This window comes from Sphaerodactylus townsendi, linkage group LG03 (assembly GCF_021028975.2).
Source record: "Sphaerodactylus townsendi isolate TG3544 linkage group LG03, MPM_Stown_v2.3, whole genome shotgun sequence".
Taxonomy (NCBI): Eukaryota; Metazoa; Chordata; class Lepidosauria; order Squamata; family Sphaerodactylidae; genus Sphaerodactylus; species Sphaerodactylus townsendi.
The window spans coordinates 10175586-10191493 of record NC_059427.1 but is presented as its reverse complement, the minus strand read 5'-3'; the positions used below and the strand labels follow the sequence as shown (position 1 = coordinate 10191493).

Sequence of the window (15908 nt, the reverse complement as noted above, 5' to 3'; positions counted from 1 at the left end):
GCTATATCTTATATTTCCAGCAGATTCCAGGGAGGCTTTGGAGACTGTGAACAGGTGTTTCCAGGCAGTTTTGGGATGGGTGGGGCTAGCAAGCTGAAACTTAATCCCAACAAAACAGAGATGGTACTGGTGTATTTGTGTGTGGTGGGGAGAAGGTCTGACCCATAAATTTGGATGTCTCCTGTTCTGGATGGGGTTGCACTCCCCCTAAAAGAGCTGTTCATAGCTTGGGCATGCTTCTGCAGCAGAGCCTCCTGTTGGATAAAGAGGTGGCAGCAGTGATCAGAGTTGTCTATCAACCATTTCAGCTGGTGAGCCATCTGCAGCCCTTACTGTGCAGAATAGATCTTGCCACTGTGATGCATGCCCTGGAAATGACAAGATTAGACAACTGCCATATGCTCTATGTGTGGCTACCCTTGAAGAATGTGTGGAAATCACAACTGGTACAGAATGCTGAAATGAGAATGCTATCTGGAGTAGCGTGTAGGGATTTTGGAACTCCAGTCTTGTTCCACAATTGCTGTTTTCCAATTTGCATCTGGGCCCATTTCAATGTGCTGGTATTGACTTTTAAAGCCCTCTATGGCTAGAGCTGAAGTACCTTGAGGACCACCTACTGCCATATGCACTTACCTCTTGCGGTCATCTTTGGGGGCCTGTATTCATGTACCCCATCACCTGAAGGAAAATGGGTGGAAACCCAAGAAAGAGCTTCTTGATTGTGCCCCCAAAGTGTGGAGTTGCCTGTCCCCCTCTGCTGTTGTATTCCATCAGCAGATGAAGACATTTTTGATTTATTTGGCTATCCCTTCTTCATTATCCCTCCTGTTCATATTTTCAGTTTTCAGTACATGTGTATTGTTTTCAGAGTTTGCTACAAATTTGCAGGAAAGGAGGCATAAAATTATTATTGCTGTTACAACATTTCTGTTATAGATGTTTCCCCTTGATTCTATTTTGTTTATGGCTCATCCATGATGGAATAGAGGGCATGCTAATCAAATTTGCAGATGACACCAAATTAGGAGGGGTAGCTCATACCCCAGAGGACAGAGTCAGAATTCAAAATTACCTAGACAGATTAGACAGACATATGTTGGGAGTGCTTTGATTATGTGTTCCTGCATTGCAGGGGGTTGGACTTGATGGCTCTTAGGGTCTCTTCCAACTCTATGGCCCTTTCCGCACGGGCCAAATACGGTGCCCTGGGGACGGCAAAAATGCCGTCCCCAGGGAGCCGTTTGCACAGGCGGTGCTGCTGAAACGTAGCAGCGCCGACCTGGCTCCACCTCCCCCAAAGCAGTGTCAGGCCGCCTCCAAAAACCTCCCTCCTGGAGGGAGGTTTTTGGAAAACAGCGTGTTCCCGCCAGCGCGGTGTGAACAGCAACGCCGGGAACACGCTGTTTCCCCTGTCCCTCTCCCACTCACCTCATCGTCCTGCGTCGCTCTATTGGACTGCTGAGACCCTCCCTCACTGTCCTCTGACCCCTGGAGGTCGGAGGGCCAAGCGATGGAGGCAGGAGTCTTAGGAGTCCCAGTAGAAGCGATGCAAGACTTCGCTGTGAGAGAACGCTTGAAGAACGAAGAAGGTGGCTTCGTCTTGCGAGCCACCTCTCAGCGCCCGGCCCTCTGCGGGGGCAGCTTCACTGCTCCCGTGCAAAGCGGCCCCCACCTGCACCCGGCAGGATTCCTGCCCGGTGCAAGGGGCTACTCTCGCAGTCGCTTGGAAGGAAGGGCCTATGATTCTATGATTCATCGTCTCCGTAGGGGAAAAGAAGCAAGCAAACAAACACAAAAGATACACAGGTCTTCCTGGTGACCTGGGGAGCCAACAGTTGTGTAAATGGCAGCATCTCATGGGAGAGGGCACTGTGTGCACATGGTAAAGGTCAAGCTGTCTTAGTGTGTTTGGCAAAACCAACAAGGAGTCTTGAACACATCCAGGCCATCTCCTTGATTCAGTCCTGAGCCACCTACAGCCCTCTTCCTAAAATGGATGAACTGTGCTCTTATGATTCATGCATTTGTACATGGGCACACAGAGATATGGAAGAAACTAGCCAACAACAGCGTGGTGAACAGATAATCAAATGTAGGCATCTCAGATATGATAATTGCGTAGAAAGACCATTGTGAAATGGCTGGGACTTTAGAATCCATAAATTAATGGATTAGTTAATGTATGATCTATTTTAGGAGATATGGGCTCTCCAAAGATTGTTTGCTGATCAGCTTTTTAAATATGTCTATCAGCAGTGAAGGAGACTGGAAATCATTTCCGGGTTTCGTTTTCTGAAAAATCCAAGTGGAATTGCAGTCACAGAACAGTCCAGCTGTCAAGGGGCTTCAGATTTGCCCTCTTTGCACCTCTGTGACCCTTCTGAGGAAAATGAAGTGTGGGAAATTACAAGACAAGGGAAGGCTGTATTGTGTGTCCCACAAAACCAGTCCTTGATGTCACCTGGAGATAACTGGCAGGTAAGGCTGGCACAATGGCTGGGCAGTCCAGTGAATGGAGGATGGGGGTTCAGAATGTGCTATGTTTGAGACCTGCACCTCTTGGCCCTGCTTTCTTTATACCATCTCTCTTTTTTATAATTATGGAACAGCAGTTTTTATTTGTGGGGATGGGGTTTTCCACCCTGATGTGGATGCAGGGTCAGCCATGGTTAGAACTTGGATGAGAGACCACCACAGAAGTCATGATTGTTAGGCAGAGGAAGGCCATGGCAAAAGACCTTGGAACATCTCCGACTTAGCAAACCTTATGGGGTCACCTAAGTCGGCTGCTCCTAAAAAACCACAACCTCTGGAAGTAGGGGTTGGTAGCGTGGTGGCCAAGTTTGCGGATGATACCAAATTAGTAGGGTGGTGAGAACCACAAAGGATTGAAGGATTGGAGCACCTTCCTTTTGAGGAGAGGCTGCAGCGTTTGGGACTCTTTAGTTTGGAGAGGAGACGTCTGAGGGGGGATATGATTGAAGTCTATAAAATTATGCATGGGGTAGAAAATGTTGACAGAGAGAAATTTTTCTCTCTTTCTCACAATACTAGAACCAGGGGGCATTCATTGAAAATGCTGGGGGGAAGAATTAGGACTAATAAAAGGAAACACTTCTTCAAGCAACGTGTGTGATTGGTGTTTGGAATGTGCTGCCACAGGAGGTGGTGATGGCCACTAACCTGGATAGCTTTAAAAAGGGCTTGGACAGATTTATGGAGGAGAAGTCGATCTATGGCTACCAATCTTGATCCTCCTTGATCTGAGATTGCAAATGCCTTAACAGTCCAGGTGCTCGGGAGCAGCAGCAGCAGAAGGCCATTGCTTTCACATCTTGCATGTGAGCTCCCAAAGGCACCTGATGGGCCACTGCGAGTAGCAGAGTGCTGGACTAGATGGACTCTGGTCTGATCCAGCAGGCTTGTTCTTATATTCTTATGATTCATGCATCATGATCTAAAGAGTCCCAAACGCTGTAGCCTCTCCTCATAAGGAAGGTGCTCCAATCCTTCAATCATCCTCGTTGCCCTTCTCTGCACTTTTTCTATCCCTTCAATATCCTTTTTGAGATGTGGCGACCAGAACTGAACACAGTACTCCAAGTGCAGTCGCACCACGGCTTTATATAAGGGCACGACAATCCTTGCAGTTTTATTATCAACTCCTTCCGTAATTATCCCCAGCATAGAGTTTGCCTTTTTTACAGCTGCCATGCATTGAGTTGACATTCCCATGGAACCATCAACTAAGACGCCCAAATCCCTTTCCTGGTCTGTGACTGATAGCACCTGACCAGCTTGTAGGCGATGTAAAAGTGAAGTTTGGATTTTTTGCCCCTATGTGCATCACTTTGCATTTTGCTACAATGAACTGCATTTGCCATTTCTTAGCCCACTCACCTAATTTATCAAGGTCCGCTTGGAGCTCTTCGCAATCCTTTGAGGATCTCACCACCCTATCTAATTTGGTATACCTAATCTGCAAACTTGGCCACCACACTACCCACCCCTACTTCCAGGTCATCTCCATCTCATTGTCCTTCTGCTGTCCTCTTTACAGGTCTCAGAGAGCTACCGTTTCTGTCTGCCAAGCCACATAAACTAGGCCCAACATGGCCTCAAGGTCATCATACACAGATATGGAAGAGGAAGCAAACTGTCCCATCTGCCTGGAGTGCCTAACAGACCCAGTAACCCTGGACTGTGGCCACAATTTCTGTCGGGCTTGCATCACTGACTACTGTGACACATGGGAAACACTGGGAGACGTGAAGTGTCCTGTCTGCAAAGCTGAGATCCAGAAAGGGAATTTCCGCACAAACTGGCAGCTGGGAAGCATAGTAAAAAAAATGAAAACAACAACAACAAGAAATTTGTTTCAGTATTCAAAGGTAAAAAGAAACAAGGCTCACAGTATACAAAAATGACAGAAATATATGGTGTATATACAATTTTTTTAAAAAATTGGCCAATTACCTTTTTTACATTACTTCTAAAAAAAATTGCAACAGTCTCACAGAATAGCAAATCATTATTATTCAGCAGGTGAGGTATTCTGTAGTATTCTGGCAATCGTAAATAGTTCAGAAAATTGTATCCTTATACTTTGATCTAGTCTTTTCATGTCTGGGACATTCGAATAAGGAATGCATAAGCGTTTCCACACTGCCATTATCACAGGGGCAGAATCTTTTAGTATGTTCAATTTTCTTATATCTTCCAGTTAGAAAGGCTGATGGTAATACATTAAACCTTGCAATTGCCAGGGCTTGTCTTTGCTTAGGATTTGGCAAAAAAATTGGGGTACATTGCCATGTGTAACGAACTTGCCCCACCCTGAAGGGCTGGCGTACAGCAGGCCAAAGGGAGAAGGCCTTAGCAACAGCCAGAAAAAGGAAAAAAAGGCTCCACAAGGAGAGAACCGACCTGATTGGCTGAAAAAGGTCCAGTAACGTTTGGCAAGAGCTAGGGGGAGCCAGTGGGCTTACAGCACTGAGAGGAGAGTGGAGTGCTGATCGGAGTCGGTCAGAGAGAGAGCAGAGCAGAGCAGAGTCTGGCAGAGAGGAGTCATAGTCAGCTCTGGAAGAAAAAAGGATTCTGTCTCAGCATGAGTTGGCTGACAGAAGTCCAGTCCCTGTCCTAAGCGGTGTATGCTTGACAGAGGAGAGGAGGAGCCCTGACTGGGTGCAGATTGAAGGAGGCCTTCAGGGCAGCTTAGCAGTTTTAAAACTGCCCAGACCTATCCTAGTCTGCCTTGCCCCTGTGTGTATCACCAGAATCACCAGTCTGGGAGAAGCTAGATCCAGAGGCAGGAAGCCATATTAGGACTAGTGGGAGAGAGGGAGGCCAAGGAGTGTGCCCAGAATCTCCACATGGGCTTGGACTGTGTGCTTAGGAATTGTGATCAGTGGGTATTGGAGCAGTGAGGAATAGTGTCTGTGTGCGTAAGGGAATTTGTAGTTCAAAGCTAAATCTTCCCTTAAGAGACACCTGCGTGTAATGTCGGTGTGCATATGAATCTGTGAAGTAACATCTTAAGACAAACTTATTCTAAAACCAACAAGCGTTAAACCTCTCCAGTTTACCTGAGAAGCCTTTGTGAAAGCCAGCAAATAAACGTTTCAGTTTTGTTCACCTTTTAAAACCTTTCCAGTCATTAGTATTTTTGTCTGTGTGTCTGTGTTCCCCAGTCAGGGTGGTGACCTTGTGGAAAATCAGTATTGAGTGGGCTATAGAGGAAAAATATTATTGGTGGCAGCGCAGAAAGCAGAACTTATATAAGTGCCTACGTTACATCCTTATTGGACCCGGATCAACATACTAATTGGGGAACATGATTTCTTGGCCACCAGCACTACGCTTTGGAACTTTCAGTCCAACAATCTTTGTTTAACCATTTTGAAGGCCTCATCAAAAGGGAGCATATTCAATGAGTTCATTGAAAGGTCAATGTTTTCAGGCTACATAAGAATATCATTTAAAGTTAAATTTATCTGCTAGAAGTGAGCATAAGTAGCTGGATAAATCAGATTGGAAGTGTATGCTTAACCAGAACTTTATATCTCTTATCCATGGTAATGCTTCAGAGATACTTTGCCCAATTTCTATACAGATGGCAGCGTAGGGAATACATCTGGGTAATCCCATAAGTTTTCGCAGAAATTTGGAATGAAAAAAAGTTAGGTTATTTTTACTGCAGTGATCCAAATTGGGACCCCATAAAGAAGTTGTGAGCTGATTTTGGCTTAAAGACAGTTAATGCAGCTGGAATAAACTGATTATCTTTGCTATAGTGGAAACAAAATATTACAGATGTGTTTATGGATGCGGATGCCAAGGCTGTTTTATGTTGGGGAGACCATGACAGATTGTGGCTGAAAACAATGCCAGGGTATCTATAGTTCCTCACTTATTCAATTTTGTGGCTATTAATTTGCTCAATGAGTGGTTTCCAACATTTAGAATAAACTAACCGATTTAACCCAATACCTGACAGAGACAATAATGCCATGTCATCTGCATATAAGAGAACTGGAACATGTGTTGTATGTAGTGGTGAAGCGCCAACGGGGACATCTGGGGCAGCTTATCCCGGGCGCACCCCTGCCAGGTCACGTGGGGAGCACAAAAATGCCCCCCACGCACGGGCAGGAAAATCCCTCTGCACCAGGGAGCAGGCTCCGTAGGGCAGAGGGGAAATGGAAGTGGTGCCCTGCTTGGTGCCGCCGGCTCTCGCACAGTGGGAGCCAGCGGCGCCAAGCAGGGAACCTTCTCTGCACCACGGAGAAGGCGGAGGCCTCCTCTGTAGGGCAGAGGGGGAATGGCAGTGGCGCCCTGCTTGATGCCCCCGGCTCTCACGCCATGGGAGCCAGGGGCGCCGAGCAGGGAACCCCCTCTGCACCATGGAGGAGGCGGCCGCCTCCTCCATAGGGCAGAGGGGGAAGTGGAAATGGCACCCCACTTGGTGCCACTGATGGCACCAAGCAGGAAACCCCCTCTGCCCCACGGAGGCGGCGGCGGCGGCCTCCTCTGTAGGGCAGAGGGGGTAGTAATGGCGTCCAGCAGGGGACCGGGACCCCCTCTGCCCCACGGAGGAGGCAGCCTCCTCCTCTGTAGGGTAGAGCGGGGAATGGAAGTGTTGTCCCGCTTTGTGCTTCCGGCTCTCACTCTGCGGGAGCCGGCAGCCCTTAGCAGGGAAATCCCCCTCTGCCCCACCAGAGCATGCTGTGCATGGGGCAGAGGGGGTGGTGGATGGCAGCCTCCATGTTTTTTGCACCCCCAAGGGTGCCGCAGCTACCCCCACTCACCATCGTACAGAATAAGGTAAGTGGTGGTGCGGGGGCGGTGCGGGGACCGGGGGGGTGGGGCGGAAAACGCAAAGGCTGTCCTGGGCGCAGCTTTGCCCAGCTACGCCTCTGGTTGTATGCAATTTCCAGAAAGAGCATGAAATAGATCACTAAGAAAGATGTTAAATAGAAGAGGAGCTAATATGCAGCCTTGTTTGACACCACGGTGAACAGGTATTCCATCAGTTAAAAGCCTCTCATGAGTCCAAACTTGACAGGTTGTATTATTATAGAGTTGTTTTATTTAAAAAAGAAGTCTGCAATCAATGTTCAACGTAGATAACTTTTGCCATAAGAGGTTTCTAACCACTGAATCAAAAGCCCCCTTTAGATCAACGAAAGCCACAAATAAATTAGAGGGCTGCTTGCTTTGCATTGGAGTTTTCCTGTGTTTTTTTCTTTGCACCAATTATCCTCCTGAAAATGGTACCTAGCACTTTTTCCTACACTATGTGCATTTTAATAGGGTTCTTTTCTTCCCATCTGAATTACTCCTGCCATTCAAACAGGGCAAAAAATTTAAATCCTGCATTCTGTCTTGTTTTCATGCAACCTTCATTTGGAGAGGCTGCCTGTCAGGTCCCACTGCCCCTCCCCCACCCACTGGAGCTAAAGCCAACCCTCCTTTCCCTGCACAGGCATTGGTTTGCCCGTCCTCACTCTTGTTGGTGTGAGAGTGGCATAGTCCAGGTATCTTGTTCAGCCACGAGGGCCTAAACAGCCTGGCCCTCCTCACCCCTCTTCCAAGTGTCTGCTTCCCACTGCACTGGCCCTTTCTGGTCCCGCACCTCTGCGCCATGTCTCTTCTACTTGTTCCTGCCTAACACCCTCTCCCCTTCTTTCTCTCTTCTCTCCCCCACACACCACACTTCTCTTCTGCCTTTCCTCTCCCTTTGTCTCCCTCCCCCTCCCTGATAGGTCCTTTCTCCATCCCTGCCCTGCCTGTCCCACCTGGGCACTGGCTGTTTGGCCCAGCACTCCGCCTCCAGAGGCATGCCAGACTGGGCCAACTGTGGCCTTCTGGCCGCTTAGCGATTGACAGCGGGGGCAGGATGGCACGTATGTGCGCCTGGGGCCCAACCCTGTGGTGCCCACTGTGGCCGTGGGGCTCCTGGGAGCGACCCACCTTCGAGCACTGTCCCGGAGACATCCAGGCTGGCCCCCTCTCAGGTGGATGGTCCAGCAAGCCTTGCCTGCCAGCTCTGGCTCCAGGACATGCTGTGGCTGGCACCCATTGGCGCAGCATATGCTGCATTCTCTGTCAGCTCCTCTCCCGTGCCCCCTGCAGTTGTCTTGTCCGGGGGAGGCTGGGGATGGATGGGCAGCTGGGCGGGCCCCAGACACTGCCTTCCTGCATAAGTTTGTTAGATCATGTCAATTTAACTCAGGGCAGTGGCATAGCACCAATGGGGCAGGGGGCCTGATGCCCTGGGAACATGCCTCGGCGGGGGCATGGCCAGGGCATTCCGGGGGCCTTCCAGGGGCCTTCCAGGTGGGGTGGCTGGTGCTGCAGCAGGGGCGCAGGGCGCACATGCGCCCTGGGCGCAATTCTCCCTCGCTTTGCCCCCAACTCATTATACACTTTTAGCATAAAGTCCCTCATTATATACTTTTAGCATTAAAACAAGCAAACAAAAAGCCCTTCTGATCCTTCTGAAATGCTGCCCAGGAGAGTGGGAAGAACTTCTGTGATGTGGGTGGGGGAAAACTAAATGTACAGTATTCCTATTTGGTTTCCCTACAAATGTAGATAAAAGGTCACACTTTCAGAGCTGTGAGAAACCATAGGGAGTATCTAATCTGTGGAGGGGTGAGTTCAAATGAGGGGGAAAGTATGCATAAGCAAGAATCCACCCCAAAGGGAAGGCAAGCTCAAAGTGAAGGAGACCACACATGTGTCAATGGCCATAGTCAGATATCTGGTCATTGTAAGTTACCTGGAAAGCTTTGTGTTGCTCCTGTGGGTTCCAAACATTGTAAAGGGAAAGGAAGAGCTGCAGGCTTCCATTTTGAGCCATTTTGGCAGTGAAAATAGCTGAACATGTGGAAAGGGACAAATAGCCCCTTCTCACACTCAGCCAACCCTTCTTCCTCCTGCAGGAGAAATACAAAGCTATCAAGGCAAATCTCAGAGATTGAATGCTTGACTCTGAGCTTTGTCTGGAACCGATATGCTGAATGGTGTCACATGTATTGATTTTTTTTTTTACTGTCCGTTCATGGTTAGTGGAGTCCTTCCACTTTCTTAGGGAGAAATACTTTCTAATGTAGTGAGGAAGGAGGCCACCTTCTGGGGCTGCTGATGGAAAGGTAAGTATTTTAATGCCCAATTGATCGCAGACCCCAATTTCTATGCTGTCTACCCTAAACCGACAATAGATGGTTTAAACAATTGTAGTGAACCCATAATGGTACTTTGCAGCTTTGCTTATTTCTTGCCTTTACCAAGAGCAGGAGTGCACATTAATGTTCCTCAGATGATATGTGAGTGACTCATCATCATAAAACAGAGGAGTCAAAGATGTGGCCTGGATCCAGTCCCTTGAGAGGACTAATCAGGCTGGCAAGCTGAAGTAACCCACTTTGTTCCCATTTGACCTGGCGAACCACTGCAGGCCAGATCAGAAATGAGGAGGTTGCCTCAGCTAGTGTAAGGAACCTCACTCGAAATATAGTAACTGAGTTCAGTTCTTTATTTCATAAACTTCAACGATCTCAATACACGGAATGCGAATTCTGACCCACCTGGGCTCAACGTGTCGCTTTTATGGACACGGCCCCCTCCCCGAACTCCCAAGCACAATTCCCACGACAGAGCGAAAACAAGCTTCAAACACATATGATAAGCACAGCAAGGTTAAAGACAGTAACTATCCCGGGCACACCGCCCAGAGTGTGGAATGTGCCAAGGTCAGGATGGCTGAGCCGAAACTCACATCAACCACCATCCTTACACTCCGCCTCTCCTACGAAAGCTCCCTCCCCACCTGGCTTATGAGGGAAAGCCTTATGGAAAGCAGAAATCAGGGGGGGGGGGCATCAATATTTTCAACATACACCCATTGATTATGGCCAGAAGGATAGCCCACCCAGGAAACCAAATATTGCAGACGTTTGTGAATATAACGAGAGTCCAGAACAGCATCGATTTCGTAATGTTTCTGCCCGTCAACGATCACCGGCGGGGGAACCTCTGTTGGGTCATGCCAGGCATCTGAATCTGGAGCTTGTTTGAGTAAGCTAGAATGAAATACAGGGTGAATGTTACTGAGCGAGTTTGGCAAATCTAAACGAGCAGTCACACCATTGATCACCTGAGCAATCCAAAACGGACCTATGAATTTCTTGCCTAGTTTTGAGTACTTATGCACATCTCTAAGGTTTTTGGTGGACAAATAAACCCACGCCCCCACTTGCAGAGGAAAATCCACTCTACGTTTGTCCGCCTGATTTTTCTGTTCTTCCTGCATTTGTGAAAGCGAGGAAGAAACCGTTTTCCAGCCTTCAGCCAGAGACTGGATCCAGTCGCCAAATTTGGGGGGTTGCAGCGCCTGATCAGGGAGTTGGGGCAAAGGTGGAAACTAACGGCCCGATACCACTTCAAATGGTGTTTTGTTGGTGCTACTATGAACCACGTTGTTATAGGCGTACTCCACGAAGGGGAGCAGCTCCACCCAGTTATCCTGATGATAGTTGGTGTAACAACGTAGGTACTGCTCCAGTGTTCTGTTGGTCCGTTCGGTCTGGCCGTCACTTTGCACGTGGTACGGGGCCGCGACAGCTGAGGCGGTTCCCAAAATCTCCAGGAATGCTTTCCAAAACTTAGATATGAACTGGGGGCCGCGGTCGGAGATCACCTTCTCCGGCGATGAGTGCAAACGGTAGACATGTTGAATAAACAGTCTGGCTAGCTTAGGCGCCGAGGGAATGGTGGGGCACGGAATGAAGTGTGCCTGTTTGGAGAAAAGATCCACCACAACCCATAAAACGGTATTCCCATGGCTCTCGGGGAGATCCGTGATAAAGTCCATGAATATCACTTGCCAAGGTTGAGCAGCCGGGGGAATGGGATGTAGCAGCCCGTGGGGCTTACCGGGGATGGCCTTAGCCTCTGCACATGTCGGGCAGCCCTTAATGTATGCTTCAATATCTTTACGCATGGTGCGCCACCAAAACTGCCGCCTGAGTAAGTGGAGCGTTTTCAAAAATCCGAAATGTCCTGCCTGGCGGGCATCATGGCCCGCCAGGAGAACCTGCTTACGTAGAGTCAGCGGGACGTACCAGCAGTCACCCCGCCTCCAAACTCCCCCTCGCAATTGCAAGAGGGGGTCAGATTCCTCCTTCGGAATTTCCTGTCGTCCCGCCTCCTCCAAGTGGCGTAGAAATGGTGATACAACGTCCGGAACGTTAGTTAAGGGGGGTGCTGGGGAAGCGTCTGTCTGGGATCAGGTTACTGCCAATCCCAGTTGAGAGGGCGAGAGTATGGTGCGTGGTGTTGTGCGTAAGGAGGTATCCGCCCCTTTAGGCAGGCGGGATAAGGCATCAGCCAGCTTGTTACTATTGCCTGGGAAAAAATGGACTGTGAAGGTGAACCTGGAAAAGAAATCAGCCCATCTCAACTGTTTAGCCGACATTTTGAGCGGAGTAGACAAAGCAGCTAGATTCTTATGGTCCGACCAAACTTGGAAGGGGCGGGCAGCTCCTTCCAACCAATGCCGCCAAGTACTAAGGGCTTCTTTAATGGCAGCTGTCTCTTTGTCACCAACAGTCCAGTTTAGTTCGGGACCCGACAGTTTTTTTTATAAGTAAGCACACGGCACAAGTTTATTATGTTTATTTTTCTGCAAGAGGGCGGCTCCCAAGGCTTTGTCCGAAGCATCGACATGCACGATGAAGGGCAAGGTGGGGTCTGGGTGTTTCAAGATGGGCTCCGTAGTGAAGGCGGTTTTTAGATCCTGGAACGATTTTTGACAATCTGGGGACCATGAGAGGGCAGCCCCTGGCTTAGACGCCTGAGGTCCTTTGCCCTTGGTGCGCAGCAAGTCTGTAAGTGGCAGGGCGATTTTGGCAAACTGGGGAATGAAGTCCCGGTAGAAATTGGCAAAACCTAAAAAGGACTGGAGTTCTTTGTGGGTAGTGGGGACAGGCCAGTTTACCACCGCTGCCACTTTGGCTGGATCCATCTCCAGACCCTCTGGAGAGATCCGATAGCCCAGATAATCCATAGATGTCTGATGAAAGGCACATTTGGACAGTTTCGCATATAGGGAGTTGTCGAGCAGACGCTGCAATACTGCTCTGACTAGACGTTCGTGTTCTTCCACTGTTTGGGAGTATATAAGGACGTCGTCTAAATACACCACTACCCCTTTGAACAGAAAGTCCTGCAGGACGTCATTAATAAGCGACATGAAAGCCCCTGGGGCTCCGGCTAAACCGAAGGGCATTACACGGTATTCATATTGACCAAATTTCGTATTGAAAGCTGTTAAATGTTCAAAACCTTCAGCAATCCTTACTCGGTAATAAGCTTCTCGCAGATCCAGCTTTGTAAAGATTCGCCCCTTCCCCAGAGCATCGAGTAGGTCTTTGATCAGGGGCAAGGGGTACTTATTTGAAAGAGAAACCGTGTTTAAACCACGATAATCGGTGCAAAGTCGCAGAGTTCCATCTTTCTTTTTTACAAACAGGACAGGGGCCGCATGGGTTCTCTTGGTGGCCCGCTGAATAAAGCCGTGGGCTAAGTTTTTATCTAGGAAGGCGCGAAGCTCCTTTTCTTCGCTTGGGCTCATCCGGTATATTCTACCTTTAGGAAGTTGCGCCCCTGGGACTAAGAGGATTTTACAGTCCGTGTCCCTATGGGGGGGAAGTTGGTCGCACTCCTGTTCTTCAAAGACTTTGGCTAAATCCCAGTACTGTGTGGGAATTTCGGTCAACCCCGAGCTCGGGGCGATATCGAGGGCTATCGGTAGGGGCTCAACGGGGTTGTCATTAGATTCCTCCGGTGGCTCCCCTTCATGCATGTGATCGCCACAAGGGGGGTCGGTGAATCGGACTATGCGTTGTCCCCATAAAATGGTGGGTTCATGGGATAAGAGCCAGGGCATCCCTAACACGATGGGGTGTTTGGCGACTGGAGCCAGTATGAAACTACATCTTTCCCAATGTTCTGCGCAACGTAGTAGTACTGGTTGGGTTTTGAACCGGGCAGGGCCGTCGGTACCTAAAGGACTACCATCCATTTGTGTGAAAGGGATGGGTTTGGCTAACGCTATGTGTTCAAGCCCAAGTTGCTCCCCCACCTGAGGCTTCATAAGACAGTGGGAGCAACCCGAATCCACAAGTGCGCGGGCTAAAATGCGCGTATGTTTGGACGTATTGGTCAAAGTGGCCATAATAGTTATGGGGGCACCCCCGTCACTCACCGCATCTGGCGCTGGGTTCTCTTCTGCGGGGCCCGATGAAAGGCTCACACCTTCAGGCTCGGTGTCATCGACATCTCTTGGCTCGTCCTCATAACCAGCTTGTGCGGCCCCTTGGGGTCCCCTAGGACCTGACTTGCGTGGGGTTCGAGCTGTTGGTTTGCGAGGAGTGGGAACGGGCGCCTTTTGTTTCTTCGGGCAGTTGGCCGCCATATGGGAGGTGGGAGGAGGTGCCGAAGTGGTTTTCTTTGGCGGGGCGGCGGCAGCCGCTGCAGGTTTGGCAGTAGGCTTGTTAGTGGCGGCTTTTCCGGTCTTGGAACGAGTAAGCCGGGCCGCGATGAGGTTGCCAGTTGTAATCCACTCCGCGATGGTTTGTGGTTCCCGCACCATATCTGCCCAGGTGCAGATTTCAGGATCAATCGCGTCGTGGAAGTATTCGCACTTCATGCGTTCGGGCCAGTCTGGCAGTTTGCTTGCTGCTAATCGGAACTCTCGAGCAAAGTCTGCGAAGGACCTGTTACCCTGCTTGATGGTTTTGATAGTCTTAATAGCCTTGTTCACCTCCTCTGGATCCTGAAAACGCAGCCTAAGGCCTTGGAGCAATGCAGCCACATTTTGAAGTTCAGGGGCCCCTCCTAACTCGTGTAACTCCACGAACCATTCTGCAGCATCCCCATCCAAAACGGATCCAATGTCTCGCACTTTCTCAGCTTCGGATCGATAGAGGTCATCAAATTCGAGCATGTGTGCATCCAATTGCAATATAAAATACGGCAATCTGGACGCTGTACCGTCAAACCGTGCGGGGATGTGGGGTCGAGGGTAGCCCCTACCGCCCATGGGTGCCGCTTGTGGAACCGGGGCCGGTGCACGACCGGGTGGTGGTTGTGCAACTGGGATAGGCAGTGGAGGGTGCACCGGGGGATGACTCTTCATTGCTGCAAGGGAGCTCCCACCCGAGGAAGGGTGCGAGTCGGAACAACGGGTGATTGTGGGCGCGCCGCGCCGTCGGTTCTGGGTAGGGTCGCTGGAAGACCTCCGGCGTGTCTCTGGCCCAATGCCTCTCTTGCCACCAGCTCTCTCTCACGCCGTGTGAGAGCCTCCCGATCCTGCTGTAATCTGTCACGTTCCCTCCGCTGCATTGCTGCTTTGACTTCTCCTTGGTTTTCCAGTGCTTTTAGACACTCCCGCTGGCGCTGGAGTTCGAGTCTGGAGTGTTCCAAAACTTGATCACGCATAGTGAGGTCTTTGATAAACTGGTCTCGGAGGACATCTTTCTCTCGGGCCAATTCTGCCTCCACCTCTCGGTGCTGTTGTTCTCGTTCTAGTTCGAAGGCTAGTTGTTCGCTTTCGAGGGCTTCGCGCTCCTGCTCACGTTCCAGTTCTAGGGCTTCACGCTCCCTTTCGAGGGCCTCCCGTTCTTGTTCCCAGTCGCGTTTGGCCATCTCAAGAGCTTCGAGTTGTTCAGACCAGCTCGGTTCAGAGCTGGGGGGGCTACGAACGTCTACGGCGGGTAGGGCACAAGTAGTCGCCCCCACTCGTCTTTGTAAATCCAGAGGACCCCAGGCGTGGGCATCCTTGGTAGGCAGGGCTGTCGCTCCCTCAAGTCCTTGTAAGTCCGGAGGATCCCAGGCTTGGGCGTCCCCCACAGGCAGGGCAGTCACCCCCTCAAGTTGTAAGTCCGGAGGATCCCGGGTGTGGGCATCCTCTGCAAAAGTAAGTCGAGCTCTGGAACCTTTGGGTAATCCCAATCTCCACCCTCTGTGGAGTCCCGGGGTGCTGGGGGGCGCGAGCCCTTAGGGCGCGCTCCAGTGCTCTGCCAGTGGTCTTCAGGAGGAGGTTCTTCGAGGTATTGATCCAGAAATCTCTCCAGAGATTCCTGGGTGTCTCCATGGATGGTCGATACCCCGATTTCTTCCCTCACTGTTCGCATCACCGGTTTGTAATCCATGTGGTGACGGGTGGTGACATGCCGCTCTTGGGGGGCACGATCCATCGACACCCCGCCACCAGGGTCGTAGAATTCCTGACGCACTTCCAGGCGACCGGTTGAAACCGTGCGCCGAGCCATCAGGGGAACTTCGTCCACTTGCTCGTGCAGTTGGAGGAAGGCTAAGCTCCGGCTGAGCCGAGGCTT

The 15908-nt window shown here is 50.2% G+C and overlaps 1 protein-coding gene across 1 annotated transcript in view; it reads left to right on the top strand.

Annotated features, from left to right (window-relative positions):
* LOC125429973 overlaps positions 1-15908 on the top strand; it is a 96288-nt gene that overhangs the window by 31768 nt on the left and 48612 nt on the right. The window contains exons 11-20 of the mRNA XM_048491610.1: positions 246-334; positions 1498-1766; positions 4141-4343; positions 7222-7326; positions 8392-8526; positions 8638-8841; positions 13900-13991; positions 14717-14863; positions 15203-15284; positions 15423-15487. Coding sequence (XP_048347567.1) covers positions 246-334; positions 1498-1766; positions 4141-4343; positions 7222-7326; positions 8392-8526; positions 8638-8841; positions 13900-13991; positions 14717-14863; positions 15203-15284; positions 15423-15487 — 1391 coding nt within the window. The remainder of the gene's footprint in view (positions 1-245; positions 335-1497; positions 1767-4140; positions 4344-7221; positions 7327-8391; positions 8527-8637; positions 8842-13899; positions 13992-14716; positions 14864-15202; positions 15285-15422; positions 15488-15908) is intronic.